Raw genomic sequence first — 20,634 nt, 5'->3', positions numbered from 1 at the left:
TCATAAGTTTAGCATAAGGCCCAAAACAGTACACTATCTTTCTTGAAAATGTTGCCCTGAGGTTGTAGGAGGTAAACAGTTTGCCTCAGTATTCTCTGAAGTCAGTGCTTCTGTTTTCATCTTTTGCAAATGTTAAAAATACTCTTGTGACAGTCATTCTTCGTTCTGATATTGGCAGACTTTTTGTTTTACGTTGTCTGTCTGCCAGAACAATATTAAAAGTAATATTAAAGCACTAATCTTTTAGTTTTAACAAGATTAACACAGTAAAAATGTAGACTTTGTATGTACTGGTAGCTGCTCATTTTAAGTTATTAACAGCCACATAAAAACAATCTTCTATCTCCACTATAAGAGCTACATCACAGTAAAGTGCATAATTAATTGTACATTCAAATAAAATGATGCTGATGTAATATTTTCTATTTTCTGCTTTTGAAAAGTTGTCTTTAAAGCAAATAATATCAATGGGCTGCTAATTTTATTATTAGGCAAGTTACCGCTAATTCAAGTCATATCTGTTAAACTGGCTCAAGTTTGAAGTTTACTCAATTTGAAAATAAGAACAATTTAAAAATTATCAAATGTATTAATTGCTACCATTTTTCGGATTAAATTAAAAATGTAAACGTGTTAAATTATGAAACAATTTCTTTTGATAGTTGTGTTTGATGACAGAGTAAATCATGACGTTTTGATGTCCTCTAGTGGTCACAGTGGAGAACTGCAAGGGTAGGTTTCAGTTATATATTCCTTTATTTAATCAGTTAAACCCCGTTGAGATCTAGATCTCATTTTCAAGAGGGACCTGAGCAAAAATTTGCAATACATAGCAACCTGGTTACAAGATAAAAACAATTAATACATATGCACAAGTATAAAACAATAAAAACAATTTAAAAACAATGACACTGTTTCATAGAATCTTGTTGCCTATCTTTCTATGAAACAGTGTCATTGTTTTTAAATTGTTTTTAAGTTCTTATCTTTGATCGTTTAGTGATGCCACACTAATACATAAATTATACACAATAAGATAACATAGTAGGGTTAGTTATTCTTACATTAATGCTGTGTACTGAAGTGGGAAATGTGAACATTTTGGGATATTTTGCCATTTTTTACACTAAAAATATTACAAGCGTGAAGCACATGAACATGAAATAATTTATGAAAAAACAAAACAATTGAAAAGAACGAGGTATAAAAAAGGAAGAACTCATATGTTAAAAAGTAAACCAACAGTCTAATTTTTGGCACATTTAAATAATTATATATCTAATTTAGCACTAAATGAAGTTTAATTTAGTGCCATTTAATTCAGCACTAGATTAAATATATTTTATTTATTTCAAATAGTGTGTAATTGATTCTGGAGTTAAATAATTATTTCATGATATTTATTTATTGAAATTTGCCACTCGTCACCCTCTATAGTATCGGAGTTTGGTTTATGCCAGAAAGTGTTGCCCAGCTAGATTGATGTTGCATGGAGTGCTACATTTGGCAGGCAGCGTGCGCTCTGCTCCCTCCACTAATACATGTGGACAGGCCTGTGGATGCTAGCAGTTTCCAGATGCACATTTATTAGCACAAGATTTAACCTATACTCGTATTTCATGTAGGCTAACAGGTGTGATTTAAAATGTAAACTGAGTAAGAGGTTTTGCTAAAACTACCAAAAAGGTCAAAACATAAGAAATTGTACTTATTTATGGTGGGAGGAAAGTTTTTAGTTACTTTCCACCACTGTGCTGTTTACACTGTGGACAATATTTCCTCCGTGTTCCACTAAAATGTTAAGCATTGGTTTGATCTGAGTAGTTAACAAAGATTTTTTTTTTTTTTTGCTGAAGTCAACAATACCATAAAATTATATGTTGAATTGTTTAAAGGTGTGTAAAAAGTTTGGTTAAGGTCAATACTTCCTGGTTTCTTCCTGAATTATTTAGTTGTGAAGCTCAGTGAGAGGAAAAGCGTGAAAATAACTCACATTGATGAAAAACGCAGCATCATACACAATCCCAGAGGTGCCACCCAGACAAAAGAAAAATAGAGCTACCTCATATTGCAACATGAAAAAGTTAGTGTTCTAATAATGTACTTTATATGTTTATACAAAATAATTTCATTTTATTACAATACAAATATTTATTATATCCAAAAAAAGAACTTCTTCTACTTGCAATATATTGTTTGGCTTGTATGAACGTGATGCTTCAATGAGTAAACCTCAAAAAGAAATTGCTAAAACAGCATGTGTCCTTGTTAGAACAAAAAAAAAAAGCCATTTCCTGTTCAGACAAATTATAGATATTCCAGTGTGTGTTTCATGGTACTCTGCTACAAAACATAACCCACCTGAATGTGGTTCAGGTGGTGTAGTTGCAGCCTCCCTACAGTGCACTGATGAGAAATGCTGCCACCTCAATCGGATCAGACTCACTCTTCCTCCTGTGCCCCCCGATGTGTTTTAGGTTCACTCTCATGGTCTGCATGACTATTCAAACTGTAACACTTCAAACTGCTTAAAACCACCAATCCAAGCAGGACACAAGTGGTTACAAGATGTCCTCATCAAATTTTGCAGGTTTTTTTGTTTTGTTTTGTACGTGTGTATCTTATGTTATGGTATACTTTGTCATGGTATTTTATTCACCTGCTGATCAACTTAGCCAAGAGCCTCCTGTAAACAAGTCTTAAAAGTTTTATTTCATTTAAAAATAAATGCCAATCAATAAACCGCAAACCCACTAAAGTGATTTTTCTGTGCGCTTTTGTACACTTGAGTATTTTTATGTAACTGTCAATAGAATGGAAGAGTGAGACCTCTCTCTGAGGAAAGCAGTGGAGCGGTCTCTTGTGTGTATTCACTCGCAGCAAACATCTATCCTGCCATCCCTTTTGTCTCACGAAATCTTTATAGGTCTGTGGTCAAAGTTGACAAGCTGCTGCCATCAACCTCCAGATCTGAGGCCAAAAACCAGCAAGATGCAGCCAAGGACTGTAAATAGCCACAGACTATCTCTACTGGAAAAGAAGAGGAAAAAAGTAGGGATGTTTAATTGACTGGTGATCACAAGGTTTTAATCGAATCACTGGGTTATTACATTCAGAAACAAACAAAAAAAAATGCATACTTTTCTTTAACTTTAAAGGAAAGTTAGCTCAGACTATAAATAAATAGTTAAAGCTAAATTAATTTTAAAAGTCTAAAATCCACATTATTTTTACAATCTACTTCTGATGGTTCAGACAGACTGAAGCAAAGAAAGCTTTTCTTTCTAAAATAATTGATCAACAAAATGAGTTCAGTCCATGAGATGTAACTGAATAAATTGTGCTTTGTTGTTATGTGCACCAAATTTTGACCTTACACTTTGAATATTGCAGCTGAAATAAGGAAGTAGGCTATTCAACAATGTTAACTTTAGAGACCTGTGCAAATTGTAGCTTCAGTTTTATTAGTTATTATTAACTGTAACTCATTTGCTTCCAGGTGATCACAAGGTTTTAATCGAATCACTGGGTTATTACATTCAGAAACAAACAAAAAAAAAATGCATACTTTTCTTTAACTTTAAAGGAAAGTTAGCTCAGACTATAAATAAATAGTTAAAGCTAAATTAATTTTAATTTTTGACCAGAAAATCAACGTTTTTTGTTTTTTTTAAAACTGGCTGACTGTTTGTTGTAGTTGCAGTTTTAATCCTCCAGTAACCTGACTCATCACCAACGCAGATGTAAAATAATACTTAAAGGACGGTTGAAATGCAGAGCAGTATTTCAAGTGTCAAAAAGATCCAACAAGGATCCGGAGTGAGGAGTTTGATTGGTCAATAGCTTGTTAAAGAAAGTCGGAAACAAGGAAGATAATTTTCAGCGTAAACGAAGCACGGATCAGTTTGCTCACAAAAATAAATATTTTGAAAGGAATAAACGGAAGCACGTGTTCTTTAAGCTCCTGCACATTTGCTGCTCGGTTCGTCTGTACCGAACTGAAACCCAAATACGCAACGGTGACGGTCACATCTCCAAACGACCCGGCTGTCCAGTCAGAAAGCGGGAGGCAGCAGCTTGTTTGGGCCAACATGTAAACAGAGATTTATTCTATAAAAAAAACAGGAGCAATCAGAGATCTGACTGAATCTTTGGAAGCGGCAGGGATTTCACTCAGAGAACTGATTAAAAACCAGCAGATCGTCGTTTCACCTGGTAACCGACTACGTGCTCTGAATGAAGAAGATGCGCTGAACTGGACGCCGTTGTCAAAGAAATAGATGTGATGTAAAATAATAACAGTAACGATGACAACCGCTGTCAACATCTGTCTCCAAACGTGCCGGAGCTGAAGGCGAAGCGGAGCTCTCTCTGCGAGGTGCGATGGAAGAAAAAATGCGGCGTTTTAGAGCTTCTTCTTCTTCTTCTTCTTCTTCAGGTCATTTGAATCTCCAAAGCTCCTGAGTCAGGAATTTATCCTTCACATCTCCCCCCCTTTTTTTTCGTTTATAGACTTGTTGTCTTCTGCAGCGCAGTGAGGAGGATGGTGTTTGTCCTTCAAGTGATTGTCATGTCTTCGGCGTTTTTCAATCCCAGCTTCGCTTTCAGTTCCCACTTTGATACAGGTAGGAATCAAATAATAAATACGGGCGTTTATCACTCTGCCGATGCATGCGTCTTCCCAATTTCACGCACTGATGGATGTCATCTTAATATGTTGACTGAAGCGACATATTTGTTTTTTTTGGGGGGGGAGGAGGGTTCAGCCACTGGTGTGACATTGCTGCCTCATCGTGATTATGAAGCACCTCAGTCCGCCTGCAAAATTGAGATGATTTCAGATACTCTTGTTTTACCTTCTGCCAGGCCTTCAAAGCTCGGTGACAAGAGGGTTAAAAGTTGTATCTGCACTGAATTTGCACACTCCCCACACAGTTGTGCAGTTGTGTACATGCGTTTCGTGCACAATGCATATGTTGTGCAGAGCTGTGCATGCTAAATGACGTGGAGGGTTCAAGTGTCTGAGGTGACTGCTCCTCGCGATGCCCAGAATGCAGCATTTAATCATCCCCCAGGATGTCAGGGTGATGGGATCTTTGGCAGACACGAGCTCAGGTGGTGCTGCAGTGCTTTGGGACTGCTGAGCAGGTAGACGAGCTCTGACACACAGGCTGCAAAGGGCTCAGGCTGGAATGACCGTGTGCACATGTAAACAGGGCGAAAGAGAGTCCTTGCACTGGCCGCAGTGTGCTGAGCATACAAATGACAGCGAGCTCAGCTGGCTCTCAAGTTTCAAGCTTTATCTATCTCTTATCCCCTTTAGTGCAATTATTCCTCTCTCTTTTACCCGCCTCTCCATTTTTCTGCCTTCTTTCTTTAGAAGTCACAAGGGCTACAATTAAATCAAATCACCTGCTGAATTTTTGGTCAGTGTGCATACTGAGTGTCTTTGCAACAATAATTGTACAGAATAGATGCATATTTACATCAAGATCTAATCCTTTCTTTTTCATTTGGAAGCCTTTAATCAAAACAAATGGTGGGCTGTTGGTTTTCTGTTTAAAAGAGCAGGTTGTGGATGCTGAGCTGGCTGTCCCTGCCTGAGGAGAGTCCCATGTGAAACAGACCTACTGCAGAAGTGGTTCTTAATTGAATTATAGATAAAACAGCAGCTAACCATGACTCTCCTGGGCTGTTTTCAATTTAATTTTCCTTTTGTTGTCTTCCTGAATGAGTTCATAGGTCTGGAAAAATTCCAACCAGGATATGCAGCAATTTCTCTCACTCAGATAGAGGAAAATATTTACGAGGCTAGATATATTGAAGGAATGGGAGACCGCAAATAAGATGGTGCATATTTCTTGGATATAAGAAAGTAATAATCTAGAAGAGCAGCACCTCAGTAGATCCCGAGGATGTGCATAGTGTTTAGACTTAAAATCAATGTTGCTAAGGAGATTGAGGGGGTGTGCGCGAGAGGGCCGGCCCCTTCTGAGGGGAGGAAGAGGACAGAGAAACGCTCGGGTCCGTTAGAGAGCTTGGGCAGCAAAAGAAAGAAATATAGTTTTAGATGTTTCAAAGGAGACTTCTGAGATGCATTCATATAAACTGAAGGAGTTTGACCTAAAGTAGGACTGACAGATTTGCTAAAAAAAAATAAAATAAAAAAAATGAAGACATATAAACATAACACAGGTGTTTACTCATTCCTCATCTCAACGAGAAAAATGCCCCGGCAGTGTAACAGTTTTGTTCATCTGTGTGTTTTGCACATTTTCACATAAATTTGTGGGTTGATTCGACTTCAAAAGCTCACATTCAGACGGGCGGCTTTTGAACTTTTGCGCCCCTCCAGCTAACCTCCACAGCTGCAGTTCCTCCCCGCGCCGCAGGCTGTGTGAGGACAGAGTGTGCTCTACCTCTGCACATTGCTTCTGGATTGTGGAAAACAACAGTGAGGATAGGTCCTCGTCACATTTCGGGGCATTATGTAAGCTGGCAGGGACAGGCACACCGCCATGGCGGTGTAGATTTGCTGACTTTGTCAGCATTCGCAGGATAGAAATTGGATTTGATGTCTGTGGAGTCTGCACCCTCTTTAGCTAGCACCTGGCTCACCATTACTTCAGCACCATGGAGAGCTCAGAAACATGTTGTGAAGAAGCTTATCTTAAAACCTAGCTCACACTGTGATGGATATTAACACAGATTGCTGTCAAGACAAAACCAACAGCAGAGTGACCTGTAAAAGAACTGTGTTACAGCAGTAAGATGACAGTGGAGCACCTTGGGAGTCCATCTTTCAGCACTCCCCTATGATGCCTGGAGGTGGCAGTGGTGTCGTGTGGATTTTACATTGAAGCAGACAAGAAAATATCAAACACATGTTTCCTGTCAATCATTCGGTAGGCAAGGAAGACCTGTATGTGGGTTCGGCAATATGGAAACACCGCTGCAGGTTCTACCAAAGATGCTAGCAACATCCCAAGAGAAAAGATGTTTAACATGGGAAGTTCCTCCCACTGACTTGGTCAGCAACAAGCCAGTGCATCCACCGCTGACTGTTTGATTATTCATCTATCCATGTGTAACACGAAGCACTTCGGTTGCATAAGCCTGCCTCTGAGGAGAACTGGGATAAGAATGAAGTGGATTTAGCCAGTGAGGGGAAACCTTCAATGTTTCCTCCCTGTGCTGTCTGTGTAATGATGTGGTGGCTGTTGGCTTCATTGGTGCTGCAGATGTTGGAGGCTCGCTGTTGATCTCCTAAGCAAGAAGATGAACACATGGTGTTTCACTTCTCAAGAACTGTATCATCTAGTGTTCCAAATGGTTTAAAAATTTGAGCGCCTCCAAAAATAATTTTAAGATTTCTCACATCATGATGCCTGAATAGTTAGCGTGCTTGGATGTATTATTGATGAATCTTTGGAAGGTTTAACGATGAGAAGAAATTATTTCCGAAACACACAGTGGTTAGAAAAGCAGAAGACATTTGGACTTGTAGTATTGATTGGTAGGAGCGGGATCAGAACAGGCAGTCACATCCCAATGGCTTGCAGCTAATGAAAACCCACAATTTATTTCCTCAGAATATCACAGTACTATATTTGATCAATAAAAAGCTAATTTTAATTTAGACACAACCGCCTACTGAAATGTAGACATAGGGTTGGGCGAAGTGGACTTAAAGTTTTAACAAAATATTTTGTGGTCTAATTGTGATAACAATAAAAGTGACGATACAAACTATTTATTGCTTCCCACTTTAGGTAACTGTGTGGTTGTGACTACATGACAAAGCAATCATAGCCCTAAAAGCACAAATATCGCTCATGAAAAACACACCCACTTGTAATATGCTTTTTTCGGACACCAGTTATATAAAGAAGTGTGACCTGTTATTAAACTGCACACACTAATGGCATAAAAACATATTTTCAAAATTATCTGCATTTATTTATACAGTCATTGAACATTTATTTATACACTCATTGAACAAGAGAAAATAGTAAACAATCCCAGCAATACAGACAGTTCTGGGGGAGTTTTAAAACATCATAAATTGGAATTTGTCATGACAACAAATCAAAATGATTAAACATTTATCACAATAACTGATAAACAATACAATAAATGCCCACCCCTACATGGGCAGTACAGTATATGCACTCAGGCTCCGTTAGAATACATTTCTGGGTCAGTGCTGTGTAGAAAGGGGGGTATCCACATGTGGCGCTCCTGAAGTGTTCATGATTTCCAAGTTGCATTAATAGTGGCCTTGAGCTTGAAGTCAGCAGTCCTCATGATGGTATATAGGCCATAACATGGATATGACATAAGATTGTTGTTATAAAAACAAATTTCAATGCCCATTTATTACACAATATCATTTTCTAAGAAGAATTTGACTTTTCACTAGACACAAGCTATAATAATTAAAATGATCAGGAAAAAAAAAACATTTTATCACTCCATATGTAATGAATCTATGCACACATATTAGCCATAGTTGGCCTTTTTATGCAGCATGTGTATTTTTGCTTATCTTTTCAAAAATGTACACTCACAGGTAGGCCTGTCGCGATAAACGATAAATCGATTAATCGTACGATAAATTAAAACTATCGACGTCATTTCAATTATCGGCATTATCGTCTCTCCCGACCTTTTTCTCTTTCTGTTAATGACACCGAATGAAAAAAGGCTCAACTCCAGTGCTCTCCACTGACTCCTCCCTTCCTCATTTCCTTAGTGTAAAGCCCAGCGCACACTACACCGATCTTAGAGCTGTCGGCCGATTGTCGGCCCATTTTCAAAACCTGACAGACCACACATTAGCCGACAGAAATCCTAGGTATAACGGTTCGATCGGGTTCGTTCCTGCCGTGTGGTGTCCAACAATGGGCACAAAATAATGGCTACAAGTCCAGTGAACTAATTTTAAAACCAGGTATTAATCAATGCTTTACAACAATCTACCTGCAATGCATGTGGCTAGTGTCAGCGTAAAGTCCTGACTGAATGAAAATCATTAGAACCTATTTACGTCACGTTAACGAAGAACAGCTGAAAAGTTACCGGGTTTATCAACTGCGGTAGCAATTTCGCTCCAACTCCTCCTCTTGTCATTTCTATATTCTTTGCATGTTGAATAAACATTAATGCTGTTTCCACGTCGGCTGGACTTCGGGTTGTGCCGTGTCAGCTGTTTGGGATTCCCCGACGTAATTTCCCCTCAGAAAACACGGAGGAGAATCCGCGCTTTCTGATTGGCTACCTGTCACTTTCAACAGGCTGCGTTAACGATCCCAGTCGGGGAAAAACCCCTGATTTAGATCGGAGCGGCAACGAGGATCTACGGTAACAAACCACACAATCTTAGAAAGACCAAAGGTCTAAGATTGTTGTATGGGGAAAAATAGGAGCAAAAAATCATGTAGTGTGAACTATTGCATCAGGTAGTCGATGTGCCCGTCTTCTCTATTTAAATCTAATTATTACTGAAGGGCAACATAATATACAGACTTCATAATCTGCACTCTTTGGGTTGAATGCAGTATTTATTTCCACTTTGGCTTTATGTTGTTTAGTTTTTATCAAGTACATTTTTTGTTAATGGAGACTGAGAATCCATTTTGTTTTTGGTTGATTTGTTTATTTTGTTTATCAGCTCCAGTGTTAAATATTCTTTTGAAAATAAAGTGTATCTGTCTTTGGCAGGAAATCGCCTGCATTATTACGTCATTTCCATTAAATCAGTGTAAAAAGGTCTTCAGACAATATTATCGTTTATCGCAATAATTTTTTTGAGACAATTAATCGTTCAGCAAAATTTGCTATCGTGACAGGCCTACTCACAGGCTTTCATCTCCACATTTAAACACACACTGGCTCTGTTTGTATCATGAGAGTCTCACCAAAATGTCGTCTTGAGTTCATCTCAAGTGCATATTTGCAGAAATGCTTCTGTCATCTGCAGACCAGTGCCTGCACAGGCATCTAATTTATGTTTATCCGCCTGGGGTATAAACAGAGTTCTGGAATGTCATTTCAGAGCCGTGCTCTGTCAATTATGTGAGTGAATACTGATTATTTAGGCAAACTTTGTACCTCTGTGACTGTAAGACACGCCTTGTAGGTCCTCTACTTTAATATAAATGGTATAACGTGAAACACAAAGTGTAATTTTTAATAACACAGAAACACAGACTGAATCGTACTCTTTGATTTGTGTGCTGTAGTACTTGTCTTGGGTTGTTGAAAATGATTCTGATTATCATGTGGTATTTGCTTTAATCAGCTTAAAAGACAAACACTCAAATTTAAATCTTATCTTCAGTTTAAGCTTAGTTAGTTTGAGTCAAAGCCTGGAAAGCAGATATATGTTTAGATCTTTGACATTCAGGCACAAAAAGCATTACACCTCAATATTGATTACTTCTAAGCTAATAACGCAACATTAACTGGCTAATTTATGCTGATGTTAACTATCGTTTAAATCAGGAGATTAAATTAGATTTATGCCAAGCAATAATTCAATATGTGTTATCTGTTCATGAACTTTAAGTCTGAGCTAATCCTTCATTTACTGTTATTTAAAAGGGCTGTTTTCCATACTAACTGTATAAATATTAAGTAAGACTTGATATTCTTTAGGTAGATAGTTGATTTTCTTTTTGTATATTTGAGTGTTTTTCACCTGATTTAAGCAGATGGCTAAACAATGATGAAAGAAAGCTAACTTTTTGGAAATGTTATTTTATTTTTAGAAAAGTGCAACTGGCAACCTTTACTTCTTTTTAATCTCATCATTTAAATAATCATTTTCTACATTAGTCTTTGTTCGCATTTGGTTTTGATGTAAAATGGTACCAAAGCAGTCCTTTGGATATAAGGGTCTTAAGAGTTTTAAAGTGGCTTTTCTAGCCTACAAATTGCCATAAAAGTGCAGATTGAGTTAATATTCTTATCCCTTCTTTCCACCAGCATGCCCAGCCTGAACATGTACATGACAGTCCTGTGATGCTGGTAATCCTGAGCTCTCACTCCCAGTTAATGACAGTCATCATAGCTGTCTGCAGGCTAGGACATCCCTCTGCCATCTGCAGTCATCTACAAAGTGCCTGAGATTCGCAAAAGAGGAAGTGAGCTGGCGGAGAATACCATATCCTGCCATTAGTCATGTCATTCTGCTCCTCTTGGTCACTGAGTGCCCCATGAGTGTGATGTCTCTGAACATGTGTTTGTGCTTGCAGGCTTTGCTGTGACACAACGGTCCTATCATCCTTCTGCTTTCTCTGTTACACTTATGTCTTCCTAGGTCTCGTTACGTTTTTCTACATTTCTGGTTGTCTTTTTTTGTCTTTGTGCCTCAACTGCTCCACTCATCAAGTATTGTAGATGCTCTGAATGCAGCATTCCCACTATGTTTTCATCTCATTTCTACTGTAAGCTAACCACTTTTCCCAACATTTCTCTAACTTCACTATATCATGTATTTGTTTGCCCAGCTAAGGCAGATGGAGCAGCATGTTTGCCCCTGAAGCACTGTCCTAAATGTAAAAGCCTGCTTGGAGAGATGAAGAGAGCCTTTGCCTCTGCTAAGCTCTTTCTTAGTTTCTGGGTCTCTCTGACATTTATACAGCAGCATTTTACAATGTTCTTGCATTTGTGTTAACCCTTACCGCAAATTTGCATGTATGTCCTTGTAGTATTGAGCAAGTCTAGGAACTAGACCATTTGTGTGGGTGTAATGTATAACATAATTTGAGTTGGTTTGTGAGTTAAGATGCACTGTGCATGTCTGAATTTGCATCCTGTTCACCAAACTCAATAGGCATTTGAAACGGCATTCCCATCCTCACCATTTTTCTTCGCCTGACTATTTCTCACAGCAGTTTGATTGCTGTTGTGTGTGAACTGGCACGGTGCCCACTCTGCAGGTCCCTCCGTCAAAACCAAGAACAGCCTTGTGTGTCGATGTGTTTATGCGTACACAGGAAGCATACAAAAGCAAAAGCAATTTAAAGGTATAAAAGAGGGCGTACGGTCAGGCCAACGCAGTACATCATTCTTTCTGTTTGGGCTTATGTTTGTGTATACACACATGCTCAGATCTCTACACTGGCTTTGATGTGAGTGTGTTGTCGTGCGCGGCGTGCGTGTGTGCGTGTGTGTGTGTGTATGTGAAGGTGTCCTAATCTCTTCTTTCTGCTCAGTGTAAAACTCCTACTCCTATGTAAAACTCATATTCAAAGTCCTCTTGTCCTCTTTGCCTAACGTTTGCATTTATTAGGAACATATTTGACTAATACATCACATTTATGCATTTTAGGAGCAGAAGAAGATCCACTGTTGAATTACTTTAGTTGCACAGAAATGCTTTATTCATAACATAACATGAATAGCTCATGCTTGAATAGATTATTAGTGCATTTTGTCCTGCTTTCATAACCTTATATATGCTATTTATGCATAAATATGATCAAAATGAAGCCATGCATTCTGCTTTTTTTTTTTACCAATTCACATCCATGTGGTTGTTTTTTTTACTCTCTCCTATCAGTTCTTTAAAGAAGCAGCATTACACGATGAACACTTGGTATTTATTATCTAGAATTTATTCCTGCTGATATTGGAAACTCCCTCCACAGCCTCATAAACTTGTTCCCATTTTGTTATGTAAAAAACACAGGTTTGTACTTACATAGAGCTTTATCAAGTCCAGAGGACCCCAAAGCACTTCACATAACATTGAGTCATTCACACACACATTCATATGCTACTGGATTATAGCCATAGCTTTCCTGGGGCAAACCGAAAAACGTGAGAGGGAATCGAACTGGCAATCCGCCAATTTTCCACTAGAAAATGAAATATATGCCCATTTATTTCTACAAAATAGCTCAACATCAGCCAGGGTGGATTGAGAATTCATGAGAGGATCAATATTCAAGTCTTACTACAGATTCCCCATTGGGTTTGAGTCTGGAATTGGACTGGGCCACTCTAACACATGAATGAGGTCACTGTCTTGATGGAAGTTTCCACCATGTTTTGGATGTTTTTTACCCTGCATTTAACTCAATCCATCTGCCTATAAGCTCTGACTGGCATCCCCCTCACTGCTGAAGATTATCACCCATCAATGCATGATGTTGGGACCACAGTTTATCATAGCTGTTTTAGCTGACATGTAGTCGTAATTTCCTCTCACACAAGCCATTAAGCCAATATGTCAATATTGGTCTTCAGTCTGGTCATAATTTCTAACAGACCTCTGAAGACCTTCACAGAGCAGTTGTAGTTTTACTGAGAGGAACTTAAACACACAGGGAACCATTTACTGATTAAATAACTTCTGAAGGAATAATGTTTACAATGCATTTTATTCTGTGAGAGAGTAAACAAAGACAAGCAAGATTTTTTTGGAATCTCCTTTTGATTCATAATTGCAAACTACGATGTGCTCGAAATCCTGATGAAATGCATTAAAGTTTGTTGTTGTAGCATGACAAACACTGGAAAAGTTCAAAAGAAGTGTTCTTCTTTATTTTATTTTTATATCCTTTAGTGCTTTCTTTACCAAAGCCGGCAAGTTTAACCTTTCGTTATCCATCCGATTGCCCCACAGCCTTCCCCTAATTGTCAGCCTGAAATGTGGAGGTGGCAGGGTGACTCCATTGCTCCTGCCCTCCTCTCTGCCAGGACATTACTCATCGCCCTCCCCCCAGTCCCGGAGACAGCATTTTAATAAAGCTGGAATGAACCTAGCTTTAAGTGCTTTATTTTCATTTCTCTGTGCAGCTGGTAATGTAACGTGCTCTTCTCAGATATTTATGGAGGAGCCAGGGTCATCACTCTGTTCACAAACCCCAAGAGAGAAGGAGAGGTGAGGGAGTGGGGAAGGGAGAGAGAAAGATGGATTCTTTAAATGTCACACTTGTGAAAACGATTCCCCTACATTTCCCCTGCACAACCTGCACAGAGGTTTCCTATAGTGAATTAAGAGTCAATATCCTGTTCCATCTGTTGGAACTTTAACATGCAAAGCAGGCTGATGTATATTTCTGAGGGCATGTATGCCTAGCTTGCACCAGTAAGCATTACATCAAGAGAATGTGATTAGGGTTCTTGCATACTGTCCCCATTTTCAGACTTTTTGTTCTGATATACAGAGAATCATAAAACAAATTCAGGTCTGCAACATTTTTCTTTCTGTAAGTGGGGAAGTTATAGGTTCTTAGGGTCTCAGAACCATCAAACATTTGTTTATTTTATTGGTAAGAGGTAAAAAATGAGGTTAGAAGTTATTGTCTTGCTCCAACTATGCTAAGACCTATACCTAGGGCTAAGATTAGAAGATTTACAAGACTTACTTCTAAAGATATTTTGAAAACTCAAGGAGGACATTTTCTGTCACAAGTAGTGACACAAAAAAGATCATTGAGTAAAATTTTAGATCATTTTGAAAGATTTTCATTTTTGTTATACATCTTTCAAATATACATAGTGGTGGAAGACATATGGCAATCAATAATAAATTCATATAATTCACTATTAGTTTTTAGCTTCTTGTACACTTTATAATTATTCTTTTTCTTTCTGTCCTTTACAAAGTAACACTGTGAGCCTAACAAGTTGGCATTAGCAAGAATAACTTGTTGCCATACCTTCTTTTGAACTTCATAAAAAGCACTATCACCTGTTAGTAAAGGAGGGTCAATGTGTAACCCTCCTTTGGTTTGATTACTTTCCAAAAAGTCAACTGTCTTTTTTGTAAACATCAGATATGTGTAGAAGTTATTGGAAGTGTGCAATAAACAGGTAAGGGGAGGAGCAGCGTGGAATCACTCTGCAACTCTGGTCCCTCATGATTTTTTTTATTAAGAGGACTTTATACCTTAGGAGTGTTGAGAAGTTTTAACACTATAACTTTTTCAGCCTTGGTATATTTTGATACGCACTATCACTTTGGAAAATATAAAAGCTCTTCAAAGAACGAGACATATTAAACACAGTGATAACTTTAAACATGCAATTAAAAGCATTGGAATCACTTACGAAATAAAACAAAAACAAGAACACCATCTATTAATCAGTTTGGTTAATTCTTATCTGTCCACTCATTGAGTTTTGTAATTACATTAATTGATCGTCAGTTTCATTTAACTCAATTTCTCCTTCATTTTCTCAAGTATAACATGTCAACATGCCAGCATACATGATAATACTGGAAACACTGAAAAAAGCTTTAGTTTGGGTTAGCTGCCAATTTCCACGAATGTCAATTATCTTACAATCTGCATTTGAACCTTTCTTTCATTGATGGATTCAGTCTCACTGAAGAGGTGTAAAAGTTAATGTTACATTAAATCAGGGTTGACAACATTTCACAGCAGATAACTTCTTCAAGCCAATACCTTCTTTGTGGAAATGTAATCAGCAGAGGAAAAATAGAACAATGTCTTATGTCTGTCATGCTTAAGTCTATTTTTCAATGGTAATGTATTAGCTGTGACTCTTACAGGCCACATCAACCAACTTTAACAGCCAGTTACAGAAATGACAACATCCTTATGTATGTTATATGTTGTGTCCTTGAGTACTCACTGCCTCCCCCATGTACAGCATGTTTTATTGTAGCTTCTACACCAGCTGCACCATACACACACTCTTTATTCCCTCCACCATCCATTAATAAATGTATAGCTTCAGTGTTTTACTATCAACAGACAAAATAGTGTCTGTGAACTTGAAATAAATTACACAAATTGTTGAAGCTTCAACGATAGTTGTGCTGAAAGTGTTTGTCTAAGATTAGGAACCTTTTTTTTTCTTTTCCATCAAGCTGCTTGGTTAAGTGAAGAATGGAAGGCAACCTCTTTGCATCATGTCATCTCATTACATACTCTCACTTTGTGGAAGGGTTTGCATTGGGTCTAGAAAGAATACTGCTGGCTCTAGTTTTATTTTTCCATCTTACAAGCACTCGAACTTGAGGAAAAACCTAATCTGTGTCAAGCTGCCACTGCAACCAGAGTGAAACAAGAGGGAACGAAAACAGGCAAAATGTTAACTTTCTTTTAGTGGCGATGAAAGAAAGATGAGAGGGAGGGGACGGGGTGGCTTCAACAGTTTATCGCACTGTTAAAGCCAATCAATTTCCTGGCCATCAGTATGTTACCATGGTGATAGGTTATCTGATCATTGCCCACATGTGCAACACTTTCAGGAGCAAGATTTCAGGTAGGAGCACGTTTGTGTCTGTCAGCATTCAGTTTTTGTGTATGCCAGTCTCACACATAACGGGCTTTGTGGCAGTGACCTTTGGGTCAGGCTCGTGTTGAAGCTGTGCTGATTGGGCTGTGGGAGCTGTCAGGTCTGGAACAGTGTGTTCCCTGCAGCCAAATGGGCCAGGACCACAGGGGTCTCACCCACCGAGCTGTAAACAACCCACTCACATGCCTCACAGACTATTGTCACCGTGGTACATGGTGGAGATCTGGGCTTGTTTTCTTTCTGTCTCTGCATGTGTTTGGTTTTCACACATAAAAATGTGATCTGCAATGCCTTGCAAAAGTTTTCAAGTTTATTTGTGTAGCACATTTCAGCAGCAAGGCAGTTCAAAGTGTTTCACATCATAACAAGCTTAATATATTACTTAGGATTTTATGTGTGGGACCAACACAAAATATTCCATAAAGGTTTAAGGAAGAATGCTATGCATTTGTATTCAGCCCACACTGAATCAATGCTGCACAGTACCACCATCTTTTGCTGCAGTCACAGGTGCAATATTTTTTGCACATATCTCCACTAGTTTTACACATCTAGATTCTAAAATTCTTCTGTGCATATGTTTTGACCTGTTATAGTTCTGACTGTACTTTTAGGTTCATTGCCTTGTGGACCTCCTGCCCCAGTCTCAAGTATTTTGCAGCCTTTGCAAGTTTTCTTTAAAGAATTTTCCTCTGTTTAGTTTTATTCACCTTCTGAATAACTTCAACCAGATCCTATGTCCCAGCTAAAGAGAAGCATTTCCACAGCATGATGCTCCCACCACCATCTTTTGTTCAGGATGATGTTAAGTTTTCAACTAATCTTTTCCTCTTGTCTCTTTATTTTTGTTGTGGTATTTACGGGATTTCAAAACTTTAAAAAAATGAGTTTTTATGAATTTCTTTCAATGATGGCTTTTTTGTGTAACTCTTACATAAAGGTCAAAATTATGCTTAAAGTATAGTTCTTACCTGACCCCATCAGTTTAAGTGAAGGACCATGTCTTTGTAGGAGTGGAGTTCTTTCATTATCTTTCTATTTTCACATGATGAACTACAAACATGAAATACTGCCTCTGAGATGCCCAACCTGACGATGCGTTTTCAACATAACAAAATAAGAAAAAAGGTCAGAGTATAAAAATTTTGCAATGTGCTGTAGTGAGTAGTCTCCTCTTTGCTTTTTTTACTCTGTTTTCATGTTTCTAACTGAAATGGAGTTTGTCTGTGTGCTGTAAATTCAGACATCTGGCCTCACAGTCTGGCTGAATGACAATCTGACACACATGTGTTTCACATGTCTTAGATAGTTGGAAATTATATATGGTAAAGACTGTGAAGCAATGGAAATGATTAAAGACGCACAATAGGCTGACTGTGAATGGGAGATTCTTAAAAAATACAGTCTGTTCAAACACAAGTGTTCTTTAACAACTTTATGTGGATTGTAGTGAAAAGTCGCCTTATATTAGATTTCCGTTTATTGCTGCGAGGAAAATGAAAATCGGAATGCAAAAGCTACATCCATCACACTAAAGCAAAAATGAACTACTCTTTTATTAAATATTAGGTTTCAATTGAATTTATGGGTTACTTTAATATTTTTTTCTCTCTACATGGCTCAGACTGCAGTGACTGTCATAAGAACAAGAACCTGAATCCATATTAATGACGAGTGATTATTCTTTTATCAAGCTGGTACATTTCATCTCTGCTTATCCAAATCAGCTTTATCTCTACTTAGCTTTTAATTTCCTGCGTGGCTTTTCTGTTTTGCCATCTGATCTCCAGATGCTTCGAACCCATTAACACTTGCATGTCTCTCCAATGTTGCAGAAGGGGCGCCGCTGAGCGAGCTGTCCTGGCCCTCGTCTCTGGCAGTTGTTGCCATCTCTTTCTCCGGCCTCTTCACGTTTGTCTTCCTCATGTTGGCTTGCCTCTGCTGCAAGAAGGGAGACATTGGCTTTAAGGTGAGCTCTCTGCTGCCCCCAGCTGGAAGCATGGATATAAAATTATGCCTTTTCTCTTTTGCTTGTTTTCACAAATTTAATGAAAAGCATGTGAAAAGGTTTAAGTAAAGTGATAATTAATGTGTTCGATAAATTTAAAACAGAAGATACACACAGGGGAAAAAGAAAGAGAGAGAAACAGTTGAATTTTAAAGAGATTTAAGAGAAGAATTAATTATTGATTTGCAGCATTCAGAAACAGCCAACCTTCTAAATCTTTTACAACGCTTCCTTCTTTCAGTGTAAGCGATGTAAGCAGTCCCTCACACACACACACACACACACACACACACACCCTCCACACGCCGCCATCCCAGACTGCCATACATTGTTTCTGTTACCTTTGACAGCCAGCATGAGCGGCTCACACTGTGTCAAACATGTTCACCAAACTAAGCAGTAGATCAGGCCTAGTAGTAATTTACACTGTTAAATACAGAAAAGTCTCCAGAGCAGAATCTCTCAACATGCTGCATGTACGAAGAATTTTAAACATCCCCTTTAATGTGCTGCTCCAACAGAGAATTAGCATTTAGATATCTTTTAATTTTGTCAAGTCCATTTCCTCATGCATTTTAATGCAGCTTAGAGTGGATAACTTACATTCACAACCCTAGCAGCAGCGTCTTAGTTTAAGATTGCTAACACAAATCAGCTTGCAGTCTGAAATACAGGATTAAAAATTTTCATCGGGGAGAAGACAGATGCCTCAGCTGACTTTTTCATGGAATGCTGTGTGCAACAGCAAAATTGTTTTTCAGCACAATATACATAACTATGTAGCTGTTTCTATTGGTGCCCAGCTATAATTCAAAAACAGGGCAGCCAATTAAGTAGAACTTTTGCATTTTGAAGGCAAAATGCTTAGCCTTCATTTTGTTCCCAGCCCCTGAAAAAAATAATAAGAAATAATTTCTCTGTTTCATGTGGATGTTCCTCTCCAAATGTGATCCTGTGTTCTAACACCTCTTGAAAGAACATTGATGTTTTTTTCTATTAATATGGTCCCAGTGTATTTATGAATACATTGCTCCTCCAGACCTTAGAGAGCTAAGACACTGTTGCCTTATGCAGAAGATCACGAGTTCAATCCTCACAGAACACTTATTTTGGCACTTTGTTGTTGCCTTGGCAATATGCCAATTTATTATGCCTATTTCATGAAATTACAGCTGGATAAAGTTTGAAAGTAACCTCTAGAATACTGTTTGTGTTTGTGGTGAGGAGTTTGACATGTAAGAAAAACTTAAATGCTTAAATCTTAAACATAACGGAAGTTTTATCAGAGGTAATCATTGTAGTGACGTTATATACAATAAAAATATATTAAATATTGTTTTACTGTAACCTGATTCACAATTTACTTTTTTAAACTAAACTGAGTTTCTAATCCAGAACTTTGAATAATCCATGATTCTCTATTTTCCTGAGTCATTAACATGAGTGGGGTCATTCAAAAAAGTTGGTCAGCAATTGTAGAAGGTTTCCATTGCTATATTACCAATAAAAAATTTTCTACTGTCTATTGACAATGCAATGGACATATTTAAAAAAACAAATGCTAAAATATAATTTTTACTTCTTTAAAATTGTTATATCTTTTGAGGGACATGTGGTTCACTTCACATTAGAAGCAAACTTCTTGATTGAATAAAAATATGTTTTTAGTCCAGATGTCCCACTAGTGTCAATCCTATAGGGGTCAGCTGTACAGGACAGGTTGTTTCGCTTGCTAAAATGGCACTGTTGATTCTTCCAGTGATATTATCTTCCAGTCTTTAAAGCGAACATTTGGCCACCAAAACATTTGTTTGTGACTCAGTGTTTTGCTCATGGACACCTCAGGAGAAATGAGTCAAAGCTTTAAACCACATTTACTACAAACAGACCTACTGGTGAGAATAAAATGCATCAAATTAGAAGCAGAAATTAAAAAGAAATACTCCAATAGCTCCAACACTTCATCTTCTTTTCTCCAAAGCTTATTTGTAAGGTGTGCTTTCTTGTGGGACCGCACTTTGGTAAAAGCTTCATTATTCTTCTCCATCGCTGTGTTCCTACTGGAGCGTGCAGTGTGTGGCTGGGTATTAAGTGCTTTCTAAACTGAAGGCTCTCCTGGGATCTATGCACTGCTGACTCACAGCCAGGTGCTCGCTTTCACACTTCACTCAGAGGAGAGTGGCAGATGGTCGTCTTGAATGAGAAGCGCACCTACACACATTCCCGTGCTCGCACGTTTAGCCACTCAAACACACGCCGAGCTGTCCAGATATTCCATCGTAGTCCAACTAGCTCTTATCCAGATTTCCCTTTTACTTTCGCTGCTTATCTTTAAATCTGCT

The 20,634-nt window shown here is 38.2% G+C and overlaps 1 protein-coding gene across 3 annotated transcripts in view; it reads left to right on the top strand.

Annotated features, from left to right (window-relative positions):
* Window positions 1-3,957: 3,957 nt before the first annotated feature.
* The window catches only part of aatka (apoptosis-associated tyrosine kinase a), a 31,537-nt gene continuing 14,860 nt past the window's right edge, over window positions 3,958-20,634 (top strand). Inside the window, exons 1-3 of one of the 3 annotated variants that reach the window (XM_032587611.1) lie at window positions 3,981-4,378; window positions 4,513-4,625; window positions 18,120-18,253. In XM_032587611.1, the coding sequence (XP_032443502.1) occupies window positions 4,544-4,625; window positions 18,120-18,253 (216 nt within the window). In that variant the 5' untranslated portion in view covers window positions 3,981-4,378; window positions 4,513-4,543. Of the gene's footprint in view, window positions 4,626-18,119; window positions 18,254-20,634 lie in introns of all 3 variants that reach the window. The other 2 variants (XM_032587612.1, XM_032587610.1) reach the window with 2 other exon arrangements.

The sequence above is a fragment of the Xiphophorus hellerii genome, chromosome 16 (genome assembly GCF_003331165.1).
Source record: "Xiphophorus hellerii strain 12219 chromosome 16, Xiphophorus_hellerii-4.1, whole genome shotgun sequence".
NCBI classification, from domain to species: Eukaryota; Metazoa; Chordata; class Actinopteri; order Cyprinodontiformes; family Poeciliidae; genus Xiphophorus; species Xiphophorus hellerii.
The sequence above is the reverse complement of the archived record's forward strand: the minus strand, read 5'-3'. Positions and strand labels throughout refer to the sequence as shown.